The following is a 13,265-nucleotide window of genomic DNA, read 5'->3' as shown; positions in this document are numbered from 1 at the left end:
AATACTCAGTTTACCTCGGCTGACAGGAATACTCAGTTTACCTCGACTGACAGAAATACTCAGTTTAGCTCGGTTGACAGAAATACTCAGTTTACCTCGGCTGACAGGAATACTCAGTTTACCTCGGCTGACAGGGATAGTCAGTTTACCTCGGCTGATAGGAATACTCATTTTACCTCGGCTGACAGGAATGCTCAGTTTACCTCGGCTGACAGAAATTCTCAGTTTACCTCGGCTCACAGGAATACTCAGTTTACCTCGGCTGACAGGAATACTCAGTTTAACTCGGCTGACAGGAATACTCAGTTTACCTCGGCTGATAGGAATACTCAGTTTACCTCGGCTGACAGGAATACTCAGTTTACCTCGACAGACAGGAATACTCAGTTTACCTCGGCTCACAGGAATACTCAGTTTACCTCGGCTAACAGGAATACTCAGTTTACCTCGACAGACAGGAATACTCAGTTTACCTCGGCTGACAGGAATACTCAGTTTACCTCGGCTGATAGGAATACTCAGTTTACCTCGGCTAACAGGAATACTCAGTTTACCTCGACAGACAGGATTAATCAGTTTACCTCGGCTCACAGGAATACTCAGTTTACCTCGGCTAACAGGAATACTCAGTTTATCTCGACAGACAGGAATACTCAGTTTACCTCGGCTGACAGAAATACTCAGTTTACCACGACAGACAGGAATACTCTTTACTTCTTCGCAATTTCACCTGGTGAAGCGCTACCACTTACCTTAAGTATTATTTCCTTAAAGTAAAATATTTCCTTCAAATAATGCAAAGATTTGACTTCAACTGAATAAACATTTTTTTCCATACAAATAACGAAAGGATTTGACTTTAAGGATATTTTCAATAAGATTGAACGAGTCCTTAACTAAGCATACCAGTAAGGTAAAAAAAATGTACATGAAAATAATATTTACAGGTAGCAAATTTCGATCGTGACATCGCAGCTGGTTTTACATCCGAAGACGCCAGGCTGTTCGTTATGGCAACACAAAGCACCCTTGGTATCCGTAGCCATCAAATTTTGTGGATTGAAGAGATCGATCACGTGAACAGACAGGATCATCTCCGATGTTACCTAGAATGGAAAGTAAATTACTGGTGTAACGAGAATATTTCTAGTTTACGGGAAAGTGGCGACGGTTCCCGTAACACGAATCACATTTAATTTTAATAGAGTTACTCCCCCTTATACATTTAAAGTTCTGGATAACAAAAAAAAGCAAAGCAGGTAACGAGATAATATTTATGTACAAATTTTGAAAAAAACACCACACCCTCGTGAAAATAAAAACCTGCTTACAGCTATATATAGGCAACACATAGCGTCAACTCACTTGTACTGTCGATCTGTTATTTTATTTGTAAAATCATGTCACCAAATGGCATATATAGTATGTGTGCCGTTACAGTCAGTACCGTCATTGCTGTGAATGAAAAAGTCTTAAGGGTGGCAGAGTTATTTCCCTTTGTCCATTGTGAACAGCATCTGTATCGGTAGTGCGGTCGGCCATTGTACAAGCTCTTCTTCTTTTCTGGAAGTTTGTGATACCATAATGTAAGTTTTGTACCTTAGTAATGATTAACATGTTATTTTACTGTGTAATTGAGACTGTTATGCTATTGTCATAGAGATGTAACGATGTTAACTCTGGCATTGTCGCGATAAACATTGCTATATGTGGTTAATTCCGTCAGTTTAGTCAGTCATGTCGACCAATTACATTGTCCATGATAATTCATACAATTCTTGGGTCGAGTGACCTTTGGCGAATTATTAGTGAATCATTAGGGAGAGTTAATACTGTAATAATTACTGTTCAATATACTAATAGAAGTTCATTTCTATTTGTTGCAGTCCTTTACTTCAATACAACAATAAATTGCTACGCTCTAAAAATGCGGCAGACTTCGGGTTTTTTGTGTATCGCCCAAGGCCGAAACGTGCAGGCACAGTTTGTAAAAGCTATCCAACGCTCGTCTGAGTTTTTATTTGTATAGCCAATGCGGTAATATTCCTGACCACTGAAGAAATGGTGTGATATATTTTTATGCTATTGCAGTATATCAATATTATACCCCGAATGGACTTCCATGCCAAATATGAACACATATTGAAGAACATTAATGACTGGCAAGCCCCCAAAACAACAATATTCATATTTAGTTGAGGTAAAAAGGTAAATGTCGAAAAGATGTGATTGAATTTTAATTATACCGCATTGATATGAAACCTCACCTTCCTTCCAAGCATGAACGTTCTAGTGCAGTTTGTTTTAAACGGATGCAATCATGGCGCCATGGGTAAAACAAAACGTATCTTTCTGTTCTACCTCCCATTAATTTCGTTTTAAATATGACTATTACGCTAGTGGACCAGTGAAGACAATTTATTTGAGCGATAGCAATATTTAAGACATCAACAAACAGCAGCTAGATTTAAATATAATTAAAACTAAAGAGTTATTTGAGGGAAAATATTTTTCGGTAATGGCCGCCACTTATTGGCATATTTATATATTGTTTAACAAAAATAAACGCAATTGTTGGACATATGTGCATTTTCGATAAGCTATCCGAATTCTATTTATTTGGTTATATACCTGTACAGGTAATGAATTATGTCTTTATGTGAAATAAGCTTACATGTACTTTAAATTTCTGTTTGCAATACTTCTGTAAATACTTTCAACAAATATAGTACATCATAACATCTGTGGGGAGGGGGATATACAGTGAGCCAATTTAACATAAGAAGGGGATATATAATGAGCCAATTTAACATAGGGAGGGGATATATAGTAAGCCAATTAAACATTGGGAAGGGATATATAGTGAGTCAATTTAACATAGGGAGGGGATATATAGTGAGCCAATTAAACATGGGAAGGGGGATATATAGTAAGCCAATTAAACATAAGGAGGGGATATATAGTGAGCCAATTTAACATAGGGAGGGGATATAAAGTGAGCCAGTTTAACATGAGGACTGGGATATACAGTGAGCCAATTAAACTAAGGGAAGAGGATATACAGTGAGCCAATTAAACTTAAGGTGGGTATATATAGTGAGCAAATTAAACATGGGAAGGGGGATATATAGTAAGGCAATTTAACATGGGAAAGGGATATATAGTGAGCCAATTAAACATGGAGAGGGGATATATAGTGAACCAATTTAACATCGGAAAGGGGATATATAGTGAGCCTATTAAACATTTGGAGGGGGATATATAGTGAGTCAATTAAAATCTGGGGGGGGGGGATATATACAGTGAACCAATTAAACATTGGGAAGGGGATATATAGTGAGCCCAGATTCTTCACAAAATGAGCAAAGAGAAACTTTCGAATTAACTTCCAAAAATAACTCCCTCGTGGAGGTCAGGGTCGATTCACGGTGTTCACTGTATTTATCCATGCGCGAAATTTGTTCCGGGGAAAAATCGGAACAATTTAAAATCTAACTTTCAGCTCAGATTTCTATTGATAAACTTAAGTCACAATCACCCTATAGACATATCATATGCAATTGTATTGATACTGAATTGTGGAATGAAATTGAAGTGTTTGTTAAAATTTCAAAGTACTACTTTGTTTGCCAATCAGCACGCAGCAATACGCTGTTCAAATTATTGAACGAAATTGTGTGGACTTTCGATAAGGCGGGCATTTTTAATTTTTAATTTTTGAATATAAATTATAAGTTAAAAAAGAACATAAGAGGCACAGAAAACGTAAATATGGGTATTGAACTGTTTTTGTGTTGTATTTATGTTCTATTTGAATGACACAGCTTTGCAATCAAACAAATCATAATGCGCTAGCTAAAATAGTTTTAATTCTTTTACAGAATTTTTTATTGAAATTCAAGAAATCTAATTACATTTTTTAAAAACATCTCAAATTGAATTTAAAAATCTCAATTTCTTTTTTATGTACTTCTATTCCATTTAAACATATTTCCTTCACTTTTTGTAACCCTGTGTGGGCATTAAATGTTAAGTTACCTTGCCATATATATATATTCACAGTAGCTGATTACAAGTCATACAGAGTGCATGTGTACTGATGTGAATTAACAAAGTTTACCTGTTTCACGCAGACACATAGGCACAATAGAAAATAAACCAACATTTCGGAACCTCCAGTCTCCATTTTGAGGATATTCCTCCGCTTGGAATTGTACATGAGAGTTAAGGGCGAGGTTCGCTCCGTGCGGATACCTGCTCTCCTGGATAGCGATACACTAAACAAAGTTGACCTGATTTAATCTTTCAAACGTACTCATGATAAGATAATTTTGCTGTGTAAATATTGAAGATGACAAAACTAAATAGGATGTCAGGGGTTGTGACATGATAACACAAACACAAGAACATTTAAGTCTCTTAAGTTTGCCATACAATCAACTGTTATAAAAAGACCGATAAGCGCAAGTACGAATGTAAAGGCAGTGAAAACATTAGTTTTTGAATAAATTGTTAACATCGGGGGCAAAAAAAAACGAACTCGTGAAAATGGCACAACTGTTATGAGGAGATAACTCTATAGAACTCAATATATGAATATTATTGAGCGTAGAGCATGTTTGATCTCGTGTGTTATCTGTAAAACTGACTAGACGTATTCGTCACAACTCGGCAGATTCCGTCTAAGGGTCATATATTGGAGATAATTTACAAACATAGCGTATCCTAATCTTTTGATCTTGTTGGATCATGATGTAAAAATTCGTTTTTAGTCAATACATTATTGGATAAAAATTAAAATAATCAGTTAAAAATGTATATACTATTTAGATTCGCTTTGACAAAACATATTGCCATCATCCCCTCGCAACGAGGCTTTGTTTGTTTTGGGTTTAACTTCCCCGCAACAGCCAGGGTCATATGAAGATGAGTCGGCTCGCGACGAGGTAGTGGACACTCAAATAAGGTATTCTCAGTTTTTTTTAGGTTTGGCCAAATCATCACAAGAGCGATGGTAAAAAATACAATTTCACTTCACTTCGCGACTAGGTAGTGAAGGGTAACTGTAATACTCGCTTTTAACAACCCTTTTGTGGGTTTTTTTTTGTTTTTTTTTTATTTGACTAACCTCAAAACCCTGAGAATACCTCATTTAGGTGAGCGTTTCAGGAGGCCAAGGTCAAGGCTATCGTTACTGTATTATAGAAAGAAAATGTCATCGCTCTTGCGACTTTATTTATGAACGGATTTTGACCAAATTTTATATATTAATCAAGATGTCTTTTTAAAAAACCTGCAAGTGAATTCCCCAACACATGTTAACGGACATTTTGTTTGATCGTGATACGTTACACATGATGGAATCTTGGGAAATAAAACCTTTACAAACCAATACAAAAAACGCTCTACTCTTTAAAGTGAAATTAATGTGATTTACTCTGCCCAACACTGTAGTTGTAACTTGTGTTTCTCCCGTGACGTATTGCCTCCGTATTTACATATTGCCCCACTCCGTAAAGAATTTTATTGTCAAGAAAGTAAAATGTTTTACATGTGCAATACTGATAAAAATAAAATCGCATATTATAAGTAATAATCAGATGATGAAGTCGTTTTTTTCTTGTATTTTTTTAATTTTCAATTTCTATGTTACATCTACATCAAACAGACATTACACACATACTCTCACTTGTAGACAGAAGCACGAGTTTCTCAATCATTATCATCATCANCATCATCATCAACAACATCATCAATCTATCATCATCCTAGCATCATCATCAGCATCATCATCATCATCATCATCATCATCATCATCATCATCATCATCATCATCATCATCATCATCATAATGCATTCACTTTGACAAGCATCAAAAGCATAATTATCATCAATACACAAAGAAGAACATCATCATCAGCAGCAGCAGCAGCAGCAACCCCGTTCTCCTTTTAATTCTTGTCGTGCATCGGTACTCTTCTGGTCATCGGTACTCCTTGTCATCGGTACGTCTGGTCATCGGTACTCTTCTGGTCATCGGTACTTCTGGTGATCGGTACTCTTCTGGTGATCGGTACTCTTCTGGTCATCGGTACTTCTGGTCATAGGTACTTCTGGTCATCGGTACTCCTTGTCATCGGTACGTCTGGTCATCGGTACTCTTCTTGTCATCGATACTTATGGTCATCGGTACTCTTCTGGTCATCGGTACTTCTGGTAATCGGTACTCTTCTGGTCATCGGTACTCTTCTTGTCATCGGTACTTCTGGTAATCGGTACTTCTGGTCATCGGTACTTCTTGTCATCGGTACTTCTGGTCATAGGTACTTCTGGTCATCGGTACTTCTGGTCATCGGTACTTCTGGTCATCAGTACTCTTCTGGTCATCGGTACTTCTGGTCATAGGTACTTCTGGTCATCGGTACTTCTGGTCATCGGTTCTTCTGGTCATAGGTACTTCTGGTCATCGGTACTCTTCTGGTCATCGGTTCTTCTGGTCATAGGTACTTCTGGTCATAGGTACTTCTGGTCATCGGTACTCTTCTGGTCATCGGTACTTCTGGTCATAGGTACTCTTCTGGTCATCGGTACTCCTGGTCATCGGTTCTTCTGGTCATCGGTTCTTCTGGTCATAGGTACTTCTGGTCATCGGTACTTCTGGTCATCGGTACTTCTGGTCATCGATACCTCTGGTCATCGGTACTCTTCTGGTCATCGGTATACTTCTGGTCATCGGTACTTCTGGTCATCGGTGCTTCTGGTCATAGGTACTTCTGGTCATCGGTACTCCTTGTCATCGATACCTCTGGTCATCGGTACTTCTGGTCATCGGTACTTCTGGTCATCGGCACTTCTGGTCATCGGGACTTCTGGTCATCGGTACTTCTGGTCATCGGTACTTCTGGTCAAAGGTACTTCTGGTCATAGGTACTTCTGGTCATCTGTACTCTTCTGGTCATAGGTATTTCTGGTCATTGGTACTCTTCTGGTCATAGGTACTCTTCTGGTCATCGGTCCTCCTGGTCATCGGTTCTTCTGGTCATCGGTTCTTCTGGTCATAGGTACTTCTGGTCATCGGTACTCTTCTGGTCATCGGTATAATTCTGGTCATCGGTACTTCTGGTCATCGGTACTCTTCTTGTCATCGGTACTTCTGGTCATTGGTACTCTTCTTGTCATCGGTACTTCTGGTCATCGTTACTTCTGGTCATCGGTACTTCTGGTCATCGGTACTCTTCTTGTCATCGGTACTTCTGGTCATCGTTACTTCTGGTCATCGGTACTTCTGGTCATCGGTATAATTCTGGTCATCGGTACTTCTGGTCATCGGTACTCTTCTGGTCATAGGTTCTCTTCTGGTCATCGGTACTCCTGGTCATCGGTTCTTCTGGTCATCGGTTCTTCTGGTCATAGGTACTTCTAGTCATCGGTACTCTTCTGGTCATCGGTTCTTCTGGTCATCGGTACTTCTGGTCATCGGTACTTCTGGTCATCGGTTCTTCTGGTCATAGGTACTTCTGGTCATAGGGACTTCTGGTCATCGGTACTCTTCTGGTCATCGGTATACTTCTGGTCATCGGTACTTCTGGTCATTGGTACTTCTGGTCATAGGTACTTCTGGTCATCGGTGCTCTTCTGGTCATCGGTTCTTCTGGTCATAGGTACTTCTGGTCATAGGGACTTCTGGTCATCGGTACTCTTCTGGTCATCGGTATAATTCTGGTCATCGGTACTTCTGGTCATAGGTACTCTTCTGGTCATCGGTACTTCTGGTCATCGGTTCTTCTGGTCATAGGTACTTCTGGTCATAGGGACTTCTGGTCATCGGTACTCTTCTGGTCATCGGTATACTTCTGGTCATCGGTACTTCTGGTCATTGGTACTTCTGGTCATCGGTACTTCTGGTCATCGATACCTCTGGTCATCGGTACTCTTCTGGTCATCGGTACTCTGCTGGTCATCGGTACTCTTCTGGTCATCGGTACTCTTCTGGTCATAGGTACCCTTCTGGTCATCGGTACTCTTCTGGTCATCGGTATACTTCTGGTCATCGGTACTTCTGGTCATTGGTACTTCTGGTCATCGGTACTTCTGGTCATAGGCACTTCTGGTCATAGGTACTTCTGGTCATCGGTACTCCTTGTCATCGATACCTCTGGTCATCGGTACTTCTGGTCATCGGTACTTCTGGTCATAAGTACTTCTGGTCATAGGTACTTCTGGTCATCGGTGCTCTTCTGGTCATCGGTACTTCTGGTCATAGGTGCTCTTCTGGTCATCGGTACTCCTGGTCATCGGTTCTTCTGGTCATCGGTGCTTCTGGTCATAGGTACTTCTGGTCATCGGTACTCTTCTTGTCATCGGTACTTCTGGTCATCGGTACTTCTGGTCATGGGTACTTCTGGTCATAGGTACTTCTGGTCATCGGTACTCCTTGTCATCGATACCTCTGGTCATCGGTACTTCTGGTCATCGGTACTTCTGGTCATCGGTATAATTCTGGTCATCGGTACTTCTGGTCATCGGTACTTCTGGTCATCGATACCTCTGGTCATCGGTACTCTTCTGGTCATCGGTATACTTCTGGTCATCGGTACTTCTGGTCATTGGTACTTCTGGTCATCGGTACTTCTGGTCATCGGGACTTCTGGTCATCGGTACTTCTGGTCATCGGTACCTCTGGTCATAGGTACTTCTGGTCATAGGTACTTCTGGTCATCGGTACTCCTTGTCATCGATACTTCTGGTCATAGGTACTTCTGGTCATAGGTACTTCTGGTCATCGGTGTACTTCTGGTCATCGGTACTCTTTTGGTCATCGGTATACTTCTGGTCATCGGTACTTCTGGTCATCGGTATAATTCTGGTCATCGGTACTTCTGGTCATAGGTACTTCTGGTCATCGGTACTTCTGGTCATCGGTACTCTTCTGGTCATCGGTACTCTTCTGGTCATCGTTACTCTTCTGGTCATCGGTACTTCTGGTCATCGGTACTTCTGGTCATCGGTTCTTCTGGTCATCGGTACTTCTGGTCATCGGTACTCTTCTGGTCATCGGTACTTCTGGTCATCGGTACTTCTGGTCATCGGTACTTCTGGTCATCGGTACTTCTGGTCATCGGTACTTCTGGTCATCGGTACTTCTGGTCATCGGTACTTCTGGTCATCGGTACTTCTGGTCATCGGTACTTCTGGTCATCGGTACTTCTGGTCATCGGTACTTCTGGTCATCGGTACTTCTGGTCATCGGTACTTCTGGTCATCGGTACTCTTCTGGTCATCGGTACTTCTGGTCATCGGTACTTCTGGTCATCGGTACTTCTGGTCATCGGTACTTCTGGTCATCGGTACTTCTGGTCATCGGTACTTCTGGTCATCGGTACTTCTGGTCATCGGTACTTCTGGTCATCGGTACTTCTGGTCATCGGTACTTCTGGTCATCGGTACTTCTGGTCATCGGTACTTCTGGTCATCGGTACTTCTGGTCATCGGTACTTCTGGTCATCGGTACTTCTGGTCATCGGTACTTCTGGTCATCGGTACTTCTGGTCATCGGTACTTCTGGTCATCGGTACTTCTGGTCATAGGTACTTCTGGTCATCGGTACTTCTGGTCATCGGTACTCTTCTGGTTATCGGTACTTCTGGTCATCGGTACTCTTCTGGTCATCGGTATACTGCTGGTCATCGGTACTTCTGGTCATCGGTATACTTCTGGTCATCGGTACTTCTGGTCATTGGTACTTCTGGTCATAGGTACTTCTGGTCATCGGTGTACTTCTGGTCATCGGTACTCTTTTGGTTATCGGTACTTCTGGTCATCGGTAGTTCTGGTCATCGATACTCTTCTGGCCATCGGTACTCTTCTGGTCATCGGTACTTCTGGTCATCGGTACTTCTGGTCATCGGTACTTCTGGTCATCGGTACTTCTGGTCATCGGTACTTCTGGTCATCGGTACTCTTCTGGTCATCGGTACTTCTGGTCATCGGTACTTCTGGTCATCGGTACTTCTGGTCATCGGTACTTCTGGTCATCGGTACTTCTGGTCATCGGTACTTCTGGTCATCGGTACTTCTGGTCATCGGTACTTCTGGTCATCGGTACTTCTGGTCATCGGTACTTCTGGTCATCGGTACTTCTGGTCATCGGTACTTCTGGTCATCGGTACTTCTGGTCATCGGTACTTCTGGTCATCGGTACTTCTGGTCATCGGTACTTCTGGTCATCGGTACTTCTGGTCATCGGTACTTCTGGTCATCGGTACTTCTGGTCATCGGTACTTCTGGTCATCGGTACTTCTGGTCATCGGTACTTCTGGTCATCGGTACTTCTGGTCATCGGTACTTCTGGTCATCGGTACTTCTGGTCATCGGTACTTCTGGTCATCGGTACTTCTGGTCATAGGTACTTCTGGTCATCGGTACTTCTGGTCATCGGTACTCTTCTGGTCATCGGTACTTCTGGTCATCGGTACTTCTGGTCATCGGTACTTCTGGTCATAGGTACTTCTGGTCATATGTACTTCTGGTCATCGGTACTCTTCTGGTCATCGGTACTTCTGGTCATCGGTACTCTTCTGGTCATCGGTACTTCTGGTCATAGGTACTTCTGGTCATCGGTACTTCTGGTCATCGGCACTTCTGGTCATAGGTACTTCTGGTCATCGTTACTTCTGGTCATCGGTACTTCTGGTCATAGGTACTTCTGGTCATCGGTACTTCTGGTCATCGATACTCTTCTGGTCACATATTTCTTTGCTTTTCGACCACGGATACCAAAGTCATGCTTCATTTACAAATAAATATAGGTACGGTTTATTTCCATTATATGTAATTATCGACTACCAGTTTGCCAAATGATATGCTTGAAAAACAGCCCATCATTCAGTTGTAATTATTTGGCTTGTTTTTCTCTTGCTAATTGCGTTACATAATTGTTTAAGTTTTATCTTTACGAAGGACCCACTTGCCTTGATCAATTAGATTGCCTGCACTGTCGTCGAAGTAGAGTTATTCCGTTAAATGGAAGTCGTTTAAACTGATCATTTAGATGCGGATTGAAATCAACATGACAATGTTATGCTAACATGTGAAAAAAACATTTTGTTCATTGAGCTTTTAAAATTGACTCCAGATCCTAAACTGGATGAGCTATGATATTTTATTAAGATATTTGTTTTATTGATTATATTTTAACAGCAGATCTAAAACATAATGTAAAAGAAAATATAATCCGTTCCATTTTAATACAACCACAGGTAGGTGAAGTAGGCATTTCTTGACGTTGTTATGTGATTTCTATATTGACATGCTTACGTCACGTGAACATGCTGTTTTTGATTTTTGCACCCTCTTGATGTCTTTAAATTCATTCTGGAATATGACGATTGAAATTTAACAAAACGTTTGGTTGAACTGAGTTGATATACGTTACATGAGCATAGGTAATGTGTTTGATGTTATATTAAACGTTGTGTCTCTGAACGTCCAGCACACATGTGGAGTTTGCCGTGGTGTGTTTCCCACTTGTCTTCCCTATTCACGTTCGTATGATTGCACAATGAATCCTGCTTGCTTTTATTTGCATTTCCAACATGATAACGATTCTCTTTTTTCAATAAGCATTACATTTTGATTGTTTAAATTGTTAACCTCTCGAACTTGCAAATCTATTTCTGATAGAAGTGTTGTTCTGAAATGTTCTCCTTTCATACTACAAAATGTTAAGCCTTGATCATAATACTTTTGTTACATTTATTTATATCCATTTCAGGAATGGGTATCGATAAAACGAGACAGTGTAGAGGCATGTAAGGGTACACTCTTTAAGCATAAGTTGAGCTTCAGGAATCTACTATATAGTAATGTAATTTATTACAATTTTTGAGTAATTCGCAGGAGCTGTCTTATCAGGTGCTTACTACTAGTCCTATGCCACCTGGCAAATATCTCCCTATATGTGTATGCCTGTGTGTGTGCTGGAGACGTATTGTTCTGTTTGTAGTGGGATCGTGCTTCCAACGGTATCGTTTATAGTGGCACCTCACTTGAATGCAACAGCACAGATACTACATCACCTGGGTTGTTTGAGTCGTGTAGGCAGGAAAAAATACTTTCTCTGAATATTCCATGCGAACGACGACTCCGGGGATGGAACCCCGGCCCCCGCCTGCGTGGTAGGCCGGAGTGTTAACCACTCGACCAATCCGCCCATATCACATATCTTCGAAGCTAAATTAACCATTAAACTTTTGTCTATGGTAAAATACTATTCACGTTAAAACGTTCTTAACAGGCCCAATATAACGGCTCATTGTCTTCTCTGAAACACTAAATACTACTGTTACAACAATCAAATCTTAGAACATCGTTTTCCCGCTCCCTTTAACCTTTTCACAGACATTCAATGTGTTGCAGCTATGCATATTGTTCGTTCTTGTGTTGTCTAGACTTGCACAAAACAAACATGTACGATATATTCTTGCACATGACTCTTATAACTTAACACATATTGTGAGTCCTGTCATATTCTCTATTTTGAATTGTTTTATAGTTTGCACGTTGTTATAAATCTTTAAAGAGGTATGACGGTTAGTTAACGAATTTAATCGTTTTAGTTGTGTGACATGTGACTCAAATAAAACTCATTCTCAGGTCCCTGTGCTTGGAACTGCTGAATCCAGTTGCCGAGTCACAATTCTGTCTTAGCAAGTCCCGTAAACAAGAGACTGCATGTCATTTCTGTTATAAGAGCGTAGCCCTCTAAAGGCGCCCAAATAAAGCTCTTTAATGGTAATACATGCGTGCGTAAACAAAGTTGCTTTCCTTTTCTACACATTGCCCTCAGTTTTTTTCCTCATGAAGTTGCCGTCTAGTAGGGAAATAGGAAGTGTGTCCTTAAAGCAAAGACAATTGTGTTTCAACACACACATGACCATCTACATATAGTGAAAACAATCTTTATGATTTTTTACTTATTTTCTTTAGATAAAAACCAATATATTTATCGAGTGAAAAAAATCTATCACATAAAACGTGATACTAACATGCATGAAACTTCGTTCAGAGATTATCATACTACACGTCACAACCGTCATACTCCATCGGCCTTCAACGGTTATTTCCGGAAGGATGAAAAATAACCGGATAATCTTGGAACTGATGTCCGTTACATTAATATCTTTGCCGGAGCTTCAGGACTTTTTTTATATCTGTTTTTGCCGCAGGCACAAAAGGAAAAATTCGGATATTTTCTGAAGATCCTT

General features: G+C 40.6%; 1 protein-coding gene across 1 annotated transcript in view; it reads right to left on the bottom strand.

Moving 5' to 3' along the window:
* Window positions 1-1,094, bottom strand: part of LOC110453500 (fibropellin-1-like) — a 12,077-nt gene extending 10,983 nt beyond the window's left edge. The window contains exon 1 of the mRNA XM_021502458.1: window positions 946-1,094. Coding sequence (XP_021358133.1) covers window positions 946-1,094 — 149 coding nt within the window. The remainder of the gene's footprint in view (window positions 1-945) is intronic.
* Window positions 1,095-13,265: the final 12,171 nt, after the last annotated feature.

Source organism: Mizuhopecten yessoensis, unplaced genomic scaffold, assembly GCF_002113885.1.
Source record: "Mizuhopecten yessoensis strain PY_sf001 unplaced genomic scaffold, ASM211388v2 scaffold7365, whole genome shotgun sequence".
Lineage (NCBI taxonomy): Eukaryota > Metazoa > Mollusca > Bivalvia > Pectinida > Pectinidae > Mizuhopecten > Mizuhopecten yessoensis.
The sequence above is the reverse complement of the archived record's forward strand: the minus strand, read 5'-3'. Positions and strand labels throughout refer to the sequence as shown.